Source organism: Pristiophorus japonicus, chromosome 18 (genome assembly GCF_044704955.1).
Source record: "Pristiophorus japonicus isolate sPriJap1 chromosome 18, sPriJap1.hap1, whole genome shotgun sequence".
NCBI lineage: Eukaryota > Metazoa > Chordata > Chondrichthyes > Pristiophoridae > Pristiophorus > Pristiophorus japonicus.
Genome location: NC_091994.1, coordinates 8,067,440 through 8,081,712, shown reverse-complemented (window position 1 = coordinate 8,081,712; position 14,273 = coordinate 8,067,440). Strand labels below are relative to the sequence as shown.

General features: G+C 50.2%; 1 protein-coding gene across 1 annotated transcript in view; it reads right to left on the bottom strand.

Moving 5' to 3' along the window:
• The window catches only part of LOC139229381 (insulin receptor-like), a 77,601-nt gene extending 64,573 nt beyond the window's left edge, over positions 1-13,028 (bottom strand). The window contains exons 1-2 of the mRNA XM_070861080.1: positions 12,915-13,028; positions 12,307-12,456 (exon numbers count right to left, since the gene is read on the bottom strand). Coding sequence (XP_070717181.1) covers positions 12,307-12,456; positions 12,915-13,028 — 264 coding nt within the window. The remainder of the gene's footprint in view (positions 1-12,306; positions 12,457-12,914) is intronic.
• Between the last annotated feature and the right edge of the window lie 1,245 nt (positions 13,029-14,273).

The window sequence follows — 14,273 nt, the reverse complement described above, 5'->3', positions numbered from 1 at the left end:
TAATTTTTTTTTTTTTTTAAGATCATGTGCAACCCTGCCCCTTTAACCACTAAAACTAGGTTGGGCTCTCAGTTGGATTTGAAGCAGCGGGTTTCAGTTCCAGGAAAGTAGACTTTTGCAAAGAGAAACCATTAGTCAGCCAATTACTCAAAAACCTCATCAGCCATAAGCAGATACACTTCTGCAGTTTGACTAATGAATCCTTCGCTCCCAATCTTAAATATCCGCCATTTACACCATTCACGTCACAGACAGCTTCAATTCTCTCAATTCCCCCCGCCCACCCCCATCTCTAAATTCATCACCTTATCTGGAACATGCCAATTTTCGTCTGCCAATTCCCACAGGGAGCAGTTGAGGCAACGCATTTAAGGAAAAGCTAGGTAAGCACAGGTTGTGCTGTCGGGTTAGACGAAGAGGGTTGGGAGAAGACTCAGTTGGAGCACAAATGGCAGCGTGGACCAGTTGGGACAAATGGCCTGTTTCTGTGCGGTACATTTGATGTAATTCTATGTAAAGGTGCATCAGCTCCTACTGGGAAACAACTCGCGGAGCACTGGGTGCCTCCTTCAGGAGCCCATATTTTCATCCATCAACCCGCAGGTGAAGCATTGGCAGTGTCATTCAACCAGGGAGGGCCGCACGATCCTGTTCTCGCCCAATGTCGTCCACCGTGCATACTATCCAGCAGGGCTCATGGGCTGGCCAAAGCAGGAGGGGAAACCACTGGCTGATTATTCTCTTCCCCCCTGATCCAAGGCTCTGGGACACTAATACTAATGCTTTACTGCCTCTCTCTCAGGCAGTCCCTCAGAGTCGAGGATGACTTGCTTCCACACTAAAAATGAGTTCTCAGATGGCTGATGAGTCCAATGCGGGACCTACAGTCTCTGTCACAGGTTGGGCAGACGGTGGTTGAAGGGACTTTGGTTGAAGGGCCGGTTGGTTGGAAGTGCTTGGGTTGTCGTGCGCTCCTTCCGCTGTTTGCGCTTGGTCTCCGCATGCTCCCAGCGAAGGGACTCGAGGTGGTTGGCGCCTTCCCGGATTATTCTCTTCTACTTTGAGCGGTCTTGGGCGAGGGATTCCCAGGTGTCGGTGGTGATGTTGCACTTCTTCACCGAGGGTGCCTTGAAGCGTCTCTTCTGCCCACCTGGGGCTTGTTAGCCGTGTCGGAGCTCCGCGTAGAGCGCTTGCTTTGAGTTTTACTGCCACCCATAGAAACATAGAAAATAGGTGCAAGAGTCGGCCATTCGGCCCTTCGAGCCTGCACCGCCATTCAATGAGTTCATGGCTGAACATGCAACTTCAGTACCCCATTCCTGCTTTCTCGCCATACCCCTTGATCCCCCTAGTAGTAAGGACTATATCTAACTCCTTTTTGAATATATTTAGTGAACTGGCCTCAACAACTTTCTGTGGTAGAGAATTCCACAGGTTCACCACTCTCTGGGTGAAGAAGTTTCTCCTCATCTCGGTCCTAAATGGCTTACCCCTTATCCTTAGACTGTGACCCCTGGTTCTGGACTTCCCCAACATTGGGAACATTCTTCCTGCATCTAACCCGATCCGTGATCAGCAAACTTGGCACAGAGTGGGCATCGAACCTGGGACAATCGGGTCTGTAGGACTCAATACCACACTAAGACCATCAATTTCCAACTCCGTAACATCGCCCGTCTCTGCCCTTGCCTCAACTCATCTGCTGCTGAAGCCCTCATCTGTGCCTTTGTTACCTTGAGACTTGACTATTCCAATGCACTACTGGCTGACCTCCCACATTCTACCCTATGTAAACTAGTGGTGACCTAAAACCCAGCAGCCCGTGTTCTAACTCGCACCAAATCCTGCTCACCCATCACCCCTGTGCTCGCTGACCTATATTGGCTTCCGGTTAAGGAATGCCTCAATTTCAAAAGTATCATCCTTATTTTCAACTATCTCCATGGCCTCACCCCTCCCTATCTCTGTAATCTCCTTCAGCCCCTCAACATGCCACCCCCCCCCCGAGATGTCTGCGCTCCTCTAATTCTGCCCTCTTGAGCAGCCCTGTTTATAATCGTTCAACCATTGGTGGCCGTGTCTTCTGTTGCCTAGGCCCCAAGCTCTGGAACTCCCTGCCTAAAGCTCTCAGCCTCTCTACCTCTCTTTCCTCCTTCAAGACGCTCCTTAAAATCTACGTCTTTGACCAAGCCTGCGCTAATTTCTACTTGTGCGGCTCAGTGTCACTGTTTTATCGCATAATACTTCTGTGAAGTGCCTTAGGACGTTTCATTATGTTACAGGCGCTATATAAATACAAGTTGTTGTTGTTGTTGCACATCAATCTACTTAGGCACAGAGTCACCAGTGAAAACAGTCCGTCTCCCTCTTGTTACTGACCATCACTGTTCACATAGGAGTGACTTACACTGAGGTTTCCAAAGGTGTGGAACTGTCGACCAACATGCTTCACTGCCTCCAGGAAAGGAGGGGGTGGGGGGCAGAAAATAAGAACGCACGTCATCACCCACCTTTACCCATTAACAAACTATATACAAAGTTCAAATGAAAACTCCTTTGGAACTCAAGTGTCAACTTAGCTCAATTCAAGCACCACTCCAGAGACTTGATCACATAATCTATGCTGACCCTTCAGTGCAGTACTGACCCGAGAGCTGCACTGTTGGAGGTGCTGTTTTTTTTTTCCCCCCCTTGGATGCGACGGTGAGCCGAGATCCCCCCCCCCGGGTACCGGGGAACGCGCAGATACTTTGCGCAAGTGGCCTTTCTTCACTCGAAAGCTTCGAGCACACTGGTGTCACCGGACCCACAGGAGCCATCAAACCCGAGCCCTGCTCTAACCCAACGTACGCAGAGTCTACGCTCTCTGGCTGGGGGGGGGGCGGAGGGGGTAGCGGTGGGACCCGGGCAAGGTTCCCGCTAAGCCGCACGGCAGTCTGGAAATCCCACGCAGGCTGCTCACCGCCTCGTACACGGGAGAAACCTCGCACGGATGGAAATTTGAGGGGGCCTGCCCAGCCAGCGCACTACTCAGAACTCCTTCACGGCAAACAAGCCAAAAGTGGGAAGTGGAAACGTTACAAGGACACTGTCAAAGCTGACACCTGGGAGTCCCTGGCCAAAGACCGCCCTAAGTGGAGGAAGTGCATCCGGGAGGGCGCTGAGCACCTCGAGTCTCATCGACGAGAGCATGCAGAAATCAAGCGCAGACAGCGGAAAGATCGTGCGGCAAACCAGTCCCATCCACCCCTTCCCTCAACGACTATTTATCCCACTTGTGACAGAGATTGTGGTTCTCGTATTGGACGGTTCAGCCACTTAAGGACTCATTTTAAGAGTGGAAGCAAGTCTTCCTCGATTCCGAGGGACTGCCTATGATGATACAGAAGAATGAGAGGTGATCTTTTCGAAACGTAGAAGATTATGAGGAGGCTTGACAAGGTGGATGCAGAGAGGATGTTTCCACTGATGGAGGAAGACTAAAACTAGAGGGCATGATCTTACAATAAGGGGTCGCCCATTTCAAACTGAGATGAGGAGAAATTTCTTCTGAGGGTTGTAAATCTGTGGAATTCGCTGCCTCATAGAGCTGTGGAAGCTGGGACATTGAATAAATTTCAAGACAGAAATAGACAGTTTCTTAAATAATACGGGGATAAGGGGTGATGGAGAGCAGGCAGGGAAGTGGAGCTGAGTCCATGATCAGATCAGCCATGATCGTATTAAATGGCGGAGCAGGCTTGAGGGGCTGTATGGTGTGGCCTACTCCTGCTCATATTTCTTATGTTCTTATGATGATGATAGAGGGGCCTTGCACGGGAATAACAAATCAAGAGGATATCTGATCCGTCTCCCCCAGATTTTGTTCTACATTATTAAAAAAATAAAGGCGGCTGGTGAGGTTTAACTCTTGACAAGGCATGCCAACTAATTCTGTAACCAGCAACTCAAGACCGAGCTTAATTCCAATGTCTGCTGCGTTCCCTACTCTGCAACTGTGACTACGCTTCAAAAAGTACTTCATCGGCTGTGAAGCGCTTTAAGGACATCATCATCATCATAGGCAGTCCCTCGGAATCGAGGAAGACTTGCTTCCACTCTAAAAATGAGTCCTTAGGTGGCTGAACAGCCCAATACGAGAAACACAGTTCGTCACAGGTGGGACAGATAGTCGTTGAGGGAAAGGGAGGGTGGGGCTGGTTTGCCGCACGCTCCTTCCGCTGCCTGCGCTTGATTTCTGCATGCTCTCGGCGATGAGACTCGAGGTGCTCAGTGCCCTCTCAGATGCACTTCCTCCACTTAGGGCGGTCTTTGGCCAGGGACTCCCAGGTGTCGGTGGGGATGTTGCACTTTATCAGGGAGGCTTTGAGGGTGTCCTTGTAACGTTTCCTCTGCCCACCTTTGGCTTGTTTGCCGTGAAGGAGTTCCGAGTAGAGTGCTTGCTTTGGGAGTCTCGTGTCGGGCAGGCGATCGTGAATGGCGCTGTAGAAATGCAAATCTTTCCTTTCTCTTAATTTATTAGTCCTGCAAAGCGACAATACTGCACATTGTACAAAAGATTGAAACGCAAAATGCTAAATCCTTTTCGCAATCGCTGGCAGATTGAATATTTGATTGTTGCTGTCAAGAGCTATTTTTTTTTTCTTTGCGTCAATTATTCAAGAGCTGCAGAGGTTGTCACTCTGCAAGGAAGATGGACGCGCCTGGCTACGTGCACAAGCAAAGAGAAAAAATAGGTTCTGTACTTTGTTTTGTTTTTTAAATTCTTAGTGTAAACAAAATCATAAATCAAGTTTTGTCCCAATGCTGGGCGCTTCCCACACATACCACCCAGATACGGAATTCCTTTAGAACGACACACACAAAAAAAAGATTGCCTTGCAAACAAAGAGGCTGAGGTCATTCGGAGATCCTCTCGTGACAATCTAACTTGAGGTTTCAACCAGTATCAGGGGTTTTGGTGCCAACTTCCCGCCTCCCTCAACTCCCAGACTTGTAGCGGTTCCACTGGGTCCGGGCCTCCTTCGGGACCTCGCCCAAAAATGGCCCCTGCTTCAAGTCCGAGCCCAGCAGGCTGGCTATTTCGAAATTGGAGACGCATCACACTCGAGTTCATCCTGTCCTCAACCCATGCCTGTGCACTTCCTGGCAGGGCTCAACAATCAAGAACGGGACACTCGGATGACCTCCTCCTCCTCCTCCGCCCCCGCCCTCCTTCCGAGGCCACGAGCTGTCAGGCATCCCAACTCATCCAGCCCAAGATCAAACCTTGGACTTTCCTGGCTGCGAGACTCAAGTCACATGTCGCCTCCAGCAACTGAGCCATGACACAAGGGTTCAAGATATTCCGACACATCAGAAGCAATGAAACAGCTTGCCATTTGGACATTTGCCCGTCCCATTCCTGCTGGCAAGCTCCAGACACCTGTACAAAACAGTCACCTACACGACCGATGAAAATAACAGCAGATGCAATCCCAGCTGTAACCCAACCTATTCCCAGAAAAGGACCAACCATCCCCCTCGTCATCGCAAGACCCTGAAATTCTCGCATGTCTGCATACCAGAGGCTTTCAGCGAGTCCATGTGCCACAACATGGGATTCTCTCTCTTGTACTACCACAAACTGGTTTTTAAAAACACTGCACAGGGGAATGCAGAAGATTTCTAAGCAAGGATAAACCAACTCTTCTGGTTAGACTCATCCCTTTGAGGGTAATTCGTCATATCATCACAGGCGGTCCCTCGAACGAGGATGACTTGCTTCCACACGAGTTCACTGATGTTTCAATGAAGGACCCGATGTTCCAGTCCTGAACTCCAGTTGAGGGGGTGGAAGATGCCTGTGTGTGGATTTTTTTAACCTGTGGTGACCGTTGCACACCAGCCACCACACGGGCTCGACAGAGCTAGGCCTTTATCCAGTGGCAAGGGTTAACCAGGACGACTGGAGACCTGCTCTGTTGCACGGACCTAGTGCGCACACATATCACAGTGTGGGCTGGCCCGTGCTGCCCCTAGGCCCTGTACCCTCATTTGCTGCACCTCCACCACGATTTCTCACACAGAGGGCTTAGCTGGCGCAAGAAATGGAAGCAGGGAAGGTACGGGGGGGGGGACCCACTATTACACTTCTCCAAACTACAGTCACGTGAATCTGTGCAATCTTAGTTGTTTAAAAGGGGAACAAGAATTGACTGAATTGCTCCATAATTCTCAGAAGACGATTGCAGCTCCTTGATATATCTTCGCTTCCCTTAAAAACCACCAGAACTGAACAGTTCTGCAGGTGTGCTCGAACCAGAGCTCCGTATACCTCTCAGGACCACCCAACGCTATAAAGACATCAGTGTCATCAAAACTCCATCTCTTCCCCTTACACAAAATAACACTCCCCTCCCCCGCTTCGACTTACACCAAATAACACTCCCCTCCCCCCACCCCACCCACCACCTTAACCAATACTCTCGGGCCACCGGTTCTCAATACAAACTATCTATTGGCCTGAAATCTTTATTTCTCGTCACTCTGGGGTGCAATTCCCCATCCTTCCATTCATTTACTGAGTGTAGATCGGCCTGCTCTGTGGAGTCTGCTTTTGTTGAGTTTTTGGGTCATTGCCATTATGATTATGTAAAAATCTGAACATAACCTGAAAAAACCCCACAAAAAACCATGTCAGAGGCGATTTAATTTAAAAAATCAGTGACATTTGGATAAAAACACAAAATTGAAAGGAAGAAACTCATTATTAAGGGAATCAAGGAGTTTAGGGGTGAGCAAGTTCAGTTGAGGTTGATGATCAGCCAATGATCTTACTGAATGGCAGCCGTAGGATCTACTCCTGCTCTTATTTCTTATGCAATGTTCTTAACTCGTACATCTGATTTAAAAGGTATGCAAAGTCTGTCTTCGTGAAGCGCATTTACATGAGAAAATAATACTTCAGATCAAGATCAGTCCACGCCAATTGAATCAACACTACTGGACAATGAACAGATGGTGGGCCAAGCAAGCCTTCAGCACCCTCCCTCTATTTGGGGCTTTCTTTCTCCTGGTTTTACACAGCATTCCACTACCAAGGCGGTATGAAATCAACCCACTCTTAGACCAGAGCCAAATACCATTCGGAAATGCACAAGAGTATTCAACTTGGGCTCAATTTGCCCTGCTCTTGCATCTTGTGGAGAGGTACTTGGCTGGAGGGAGTTAGATGTGGCCCTTACGGCTAAAGGGATCAAGGGGTATAGAGAGAAAGCAGGTATGGGGTACTGAAATTGCATGATCAGCCATGATCATATTGAATGGTGGTGCAGGCTCGAAGGGCCGAATGGCCGACTCCTGCACCTATTTTCTATGAAGCTTCATCCAAACTGCACCGGCGAGCTCAAGAAAGTTTAACGCATCAGGAAATCAAGGTTTGAACCCCTGCCCCGCCCCACCCACCCCCACCCTCCAAGAATCAACGGCAACCATCACACAAAGTGGGCCGGACCAAGACAATCAAATCAGCCCAGATTCCTCCCGTAGCGATCAGGTTAACTAGTGACTGGATCAATTCTTCATGTGCTTGGCAACGACGTGCATTACAGAATAGCCGCAAGTGCCAGAGCACCTGCAGCAAAACCAGCCAATAACTTGTCTCTGAAGACGACACAGGCCACATCAACACATTCCATTAACGAGGGGTGTGAAGATCGGAAAAAAAGATTCCCTTTTTAAAAAAAAATAATCTTCATCCTCCTCGGGCCTGGCAGGTGAAGATTTAGCCGTCACCCTCTCTGGTGTGTGCAGGACACCCGACCCCACAGAAGCAGATAATTTGGGGAGCAACTGTTGGGTAAGGCTACCGTCGATGTCATTGCCGCCGCGTACAAACCAGTTTTTCCTTTCGCTCTCCAACTGCACCAAGTTCCTCGGTCTATAAATCGATGATGTCAATTGCTAAAGTCAGAATTAAGGTGCAAAAGACATAGGAAAGGGAAGCAGTGATACAAGACACAGGAGTGTCAGGCATTTAAGGAAAACCCTTACATACCCACGGGATGAGCTGCTTTAAAAAGAACACTCATAAAAAGAAAGACTTGCATTTATATAGCGCCTTTCACGGCCCCAGGACTTCCCAAAACACTTTACAGCCAATGAAGTACTTTCGGAAGTGTAGTCACAGTTCTAATGTAAGAAACTCGGTAGCCAATTTATGCACGGCAAGCTCCCACAAACAGCAATGTGATCATGACCAGATAATCTGTTTTTTTTAATTATAAAGTGATGTTGATTGAGGAATATTGGCCAGGACACCGGGGATAAGTCTCCTGCGAAATAGTGCCGTGGGATCGTTTATGTCCACCAGAGAGAGCAGTCGGGGCCTCGGTTTAATGCCTCAGCCGAAAGACGGCACCTCCGACAGTGCAGCGCTCTCTCAGCACTGCACTGGGAGTGTCAGCCTAGATCTTTGCGGTCAAGTCTCTGGAGTGGGACTTGAACCCACAACTTTCTGACTCAAGAGCCGAGGGTGCTGTCCACTGAGCCACGATTTGTGGAGGAGAGTGATTAAAAATCTATATTTAATTCATCTACGCTGCTATGTTTAATAAGTTGCTTGATTTTTTGTTAAATAATCAATTACATTCAATCCAAATTTAAACTGGCAAAATCAGCTGGAGTGGGCTATGTTGTCTAGTAACTGTTAAAGATAAGCAAAGCTTGCACATACTACTGCTTCCTCTGCACAGGGAACTATGTATTAATTCCAATAGGGTCACTCAACAATAAAAACCTGTTATAATAACGCTCTTCATAAACTTTCAAGAACAAAAAGAAAGAAATGTAGTTAGCAATAAAGAAAACACATTTATATTCTGCCAATGTACATCCTTTCTTATAACCCAACAGTGAACCGGCATTGCTCCTCCTCTTGTAATCTGAAAAGTAGAATTAAAGCTTGATAGGAGATGTTGTTTCCTCCCCCCAATCAGCCACGATTAACCTCTGGGTTTTGGATAAGTAGGGTCCGTTACTGCAGGGGAGAGAGTGCAAAACTGGAAGTTGAAATGAATGTTCCTGTTATTTCTCTGTTGATACCACTCAATCTGGGGTGTGCTTATCTAGCCACCGATGAGGAAACTGCGCGAGAAACAGTCTTCTCCAAACATAGAAAGTAGGTGCAGGAGTAGGCCATTCGGCCCTTCGAGCCTGCACCACCATTCAATATGATCATGGCTGATCATGCAACTTCAATACCCCATTCCTGCTTTCTCTCCATACCCCTTGATCCCTTTAGCCGTAAGGGCCACATCTAACTCCCTTTTGAATTTATCTAACGAACTGGCCTCAACAACTTTCTGTGGTAGAGAATTCCACAGGTTCACAATTCTCTGAGTGAAGAAGTTTCTCCTCATCTCGGTCCTAAATGGCTTACCCCTTATCCTTAGACTGTGACCCCTGGTTCTGGACTTCCCCAACATCGGGAACATTCTTCCTGCATCTAACCTGTTCAACCCCGTCAGACTTTTATATGTTTCCATGAGATCCCCTCTCATTCTTCTAAATTCCAGTGAATATAAGCCTAGTCGATCCAGTCTTTCTTCTAGGTCCACCGTATTTAAGGGAGATTAAGTCAGCAAAATAAAAAACTTTTTTTTAATTTCAAAATATACTTTATTCATATAAAAATTTGTACAGTACATTCAAAAGCAGTTCAGTACATTTAGCTGCGGTCAGCAATCCCATACACTACATTTGGACGCTGACGGCAGTTCCGTTCGATACATTTCCTTGCTTTTCAGTTCAAGTACAATTCGATACAATATGGGATACATTGTAGTACATTCGACAAATTACATTACATGTGTTACTATACGGTACATTTACATTTTTCTTTTCGACGTGCATTACGAAACAGACCTTGCATTGTACATGGCACTACATAGGTGTTTACAGATCATGGTGCTCCATGTACACAAAAATGAAGTTACAAGTACAGCCCGAGGGGGGTTTTGGACTGATTCCTGCCCCTGGGTTTACCGTGGCAGAAGGGCTTTAAACTGTGGCCCTTCCCCACCGTGCCTTTGCGGCGACTGCACCAATTTTAAGTGCGTCCCTCAGCACGTAATCCTGGATCTTGGATTGCGCCAGTCTGCAACACGCAGACGTGGACATCTCCTTGCTCTGGAAGAACAGCAAGTTTCGGCAAGACCAAAGAGCGTCTTTGACCGAGTTGATGGCCCTCCAGCAGCAGGTGATGTCTGTCTCGGTGTGTGTCCCTGGGAACAGCCCGTAGAGCACAGAGTCCTGTGTTACGCAGCTGCTCGGGATGAACCTCGACAACAACCACTGCATCTCTTTCCAGACCTGCCTTGCGAAGGGGCAATCCTGAAGGAGATGGGTGACAGTCTCGTCCGCCCCGCAGCCGACTCGGGGGCACCGTGCCGTGCTGCTGAGACGTCGGCTGTGCATGAACGCTCTGACAGGTAAGGCCCTCCTCACCGCCAACCAAGCTACATCTTGGTGCTTGTGTGAAAGCTCTGGCGATGAGACGTTCTGCCAAACGAGTTCAACAGTCCGCTCAGGGAACCACTCGACAGGGTCCACCCTCTCCTTCTTTCGTAGGGCGTCCAGGACCTTACGTGCTGACCACTGTTTTATAGCCTTGTGGTCAAAGGGGTTTTTTGTGAAAAACCTTTCCACGAAGGACAGATGGACAGGCATGGTCCAACTGGTGGGAGCAGCGTGGCCAGACCCATCCTTCGCAACACCGGGGACAGGTAGAACCTCAGCACGTAGTGACACTTGGTGTTTGCCTACCGGGGGTCTGTGCACAGCTTGATGCAGCCGCACACAAAGGTGGCCATCAGGATGAGGGCCACGTTCGGAACATCCTTTCCTCCACTGTCCAGAGATTTGTGCATTTTGTCTCTGCGGACACGTTCCATTTTGGACCTCCAGACAAAGTGGAAGACGGCCCGGGTGACTGCCACGGTACAGGAGCGAGAGATGGGCCAGACCTGTGCCACGTGCAGCAACCCCGAGAGCACCTCACTCCTGATGACCAGGTTCTTTCCTGCCATGGAGAGGAAGCGCAGCTTCCACCATCCCAGTTTTTGCTTCACTTTGGCGATACGCTCTTCCCAGTTTTTGGCGCACGCCCCGTCCGCTCCGAACCATATTCCCAACACCTTCAGGTAATCTGGTTTAACGGTGAAGGGAATAAAGGATCGGTCGGCCCACTTGCCAAAGAACATGGCCTCGCTCTTGCTGCGATTGACCTTTGCTCCCGAGGCCAGTTCAAACTGGTCGCAGATTGTGAGCATACTGCGGACCGACTGCGGATCCGAGCAAAAGACGGCCACGTCGTCCACGTACAGGGAGGTCTTGACCTGAGCGCCTCCGCTGCCTGGGATCGTCACCCCTCTAATGCCCACATCCTTCCTGATGGACCCGGCAAAGGGCTCGATACAACACACAAACAAGACAGAGGAGAGAGGACAGCCTTGCCTGACTCCAGACCTGATCGGAAAGCTTTCAGTTTCCCACCCATTGATTTGAACTGCACTACTGATGTCTGTGTAGAGCAGTTGGATCCAATTGCGGATACCCTCCCCAAACCCCATTTTGGAGAGCACGTCCATCAGGTAAGTGTGCGATATCCTGTCAAAGGCCTTCTCCTGGTCTAAGCTGATTAAGCAGGTGTCCACCCTCCTGTCCCGCACGTAGGCGATCATATCCCTGAGTAGCGCCAGGCTATCAGAGATCTTCCTGCCGGGGACAGCGCAGGTCTGGTCCGGGTGAATCACCAGCTCAAGAGCAGACTTGACCCTGTTGACGATGACCGTTGACAGGATCTTGTAGTCCACATTCAGCAGCGAAATGGGCCGCCAGTTTTTGATTTCCTCCCTCTCCCCCTTCTGCTTGTAGATGAGGGTGGTGATGCCTTTCCTCATCATGCTGCCAGCCAGAATCATACCTCCGTACACTTCCAGCAGGTCTGGGCCCATCCAGTCCCACAGAGCGAATACAACTCGACCGGTAAGCCGTCGCTTCCGGGAGTTTTACTCGTCGCAAGGGACCGGACGGCCTTTTGTCATCTCATCCAGAGTTAACGGGTGGTCCCGACTCTCCTGCTCGCTGTCGTTTAGGACCTCTGAGATAGACGACAGGAAAGACTGGGAGGCCGCGTGGTCTGTGGGCTTGACGTCATACAGCCCGGCATAGAAGGATTTGCTGATCCTCAGCATGTCAGGCTGTGAAATCGTCACAGAACCGTCTTCTTCCTTTAGGCTGGTGATCACAGAGCTCCCCGTGTACCTTTTGGAAGAAGAAGCGCGAACACGTCTCATCCTGCTCAACGGAGCGGACTGTGGAGCGGAAAATGATTTTGGAGGACTCTGAGGCAAAGAGCGAGGCTTGCTGGCCCTTCACCTCTTCGAGTTCCTTCGCGACATCGGTCCCCATCAACTGCAACAGGAGCAGGTTTTGCTCTTCTGGAGTTGGGACAATTCCCTCTGTCTCCCTCTCACCTCCTGAACACCTTTGAGGATGAAGAACCTCTTGATGTTTGTCTTGATTGTTTCCCACCAGTGCATCGGGGAATCGCAGAGGGGTTCTCCAACCTTTGTAATCCCTCTTGAGTTCCTCAACATTTTCCGGAGTCAACAGTTTTACGTTCAGCTTCCATATCCCTCTGCCCCTCTGCCAACTTTCTGGTTTTGCTGTGGGCGACAGTCGGCCAGTAGGAGGCAGTGGTCAGAGAAGAACACCGGCGTGATGTCGGTGGATCTGACTTTGAGCGTGTGGGACACAAACAGGAAGTCTATTCTGGAACGGACGAACCCGTCTGGTCTTGACCAGGTGTATCTGCGCGGTGCTCCGTCTGCAGGGTTGCTGAAGACGTCGCACAGCTTGGCATCTTTTACCGCATCCATCAGGAGTTTGGACGTGGCGTCCAGTTTGCCGTCGGCTCTGGTGGATCGTCCAGCCGCATCGATGATGCAGTTGAAGTCACCGCCCAGAATGACCGGCCCGGACATCGCCAGCAGCAGTGGGAGCTGCTGGAAGAGGGCCAGCCGCTCGTTCTTGTGAGCTGGGGCGTAAACATTAATTAACCTGAGAGGGGAGTTTTTGTACATTACGTCTGCTACCAGAAGGCGGCCGCCCACCACCTCCTTAACTTCGGTGATGGTGAAGTGGCCTCCCCGCAGCAGAATGCCCTGGCCGGAAGCCCGGCAGTCGTTGCCTCCTGACCATATGGATGGTCCATGGGCCCACCATCGTGACCACTGCCGGTAACTGCTGGAGTGCGGCAGACCGCACTCCTGCAAGAACAGCAGGTCCGCTTTGACGTTGGCGAGGTACCCCAAGGTGGAAACACATCGCACAGTAGATTTTACGCTACGCACGTTAATAGTAGCAATTTTTAAATCCATTTTAAAGTTACTGTTTAGAGTTACAAACATTACATTTCAAATAAATCGTCCTTTAAGTCCGAGGTCTGCCCAGTGGCCAGTTCCGTAATGCATAGGTTTAAACTATACAAGTCTATGGCACCTGGGCTGGCGTGGTCATCATCCTCTGCCGTGGGAGTGTTTCGACCAGGGGACTGCTGCAGTGCTATGATAAGGTCCGATATGTCCTCTGCACTGTCCTCGCCTGGTGTTGGTGGTTCCCTCTTTTCCTCAGTCGCAGCGGTCTCGAGCTGGTGTGCTTCGATCGCTGTGTCGCTCCCGGTATTCCGGAGGTGGGGTGTGCTGGGCGCTTCGCTGCTCCCGTTGTCCCGGAGCTGGTCTGCGTTGGTCGCTTCTTTGCTCCCGGTGTTCCGGAGCTCGTGTGTGCTGGGCACTTCGCTGCTCCCGGGTTCCTGGAGCGGGGCTGTGCTGGTCGCTTCACTGCTCCCGGTCGCCTGTGGCTGAGGGTTGGCGTATTGCCTCTTGTTTTGGTGATGGTAGTGAGGGATTTTGTCTCGCCTTTCCTCATCAGACGAGCTGCCGTCTGTCGTGGACGTTAGCCGCCTCTTCCCTGTCGTTTCCGCAGGGGCCCTTGCTCGCCTGTTCCCCTTCCGCTTGCGGGCCTTTTTCTTGACGGTCTCCCATCCCGCTTCATCGTCTGCTGTCTCCTCGTTCCTGGACTCGGTGCGATGGGGGAGAGCTTCGCTGCTGGCTGCTGGTGTCTCGCAGCTCGCCATGGCAGGCTTCTCTTCCTCACCGACTTGTTCAGAGTCCACGAGGGCGCTTGCTTCTTTGCCCCGGGCGTTGGTCGGGGGGAGGGTGTGGGTCTCC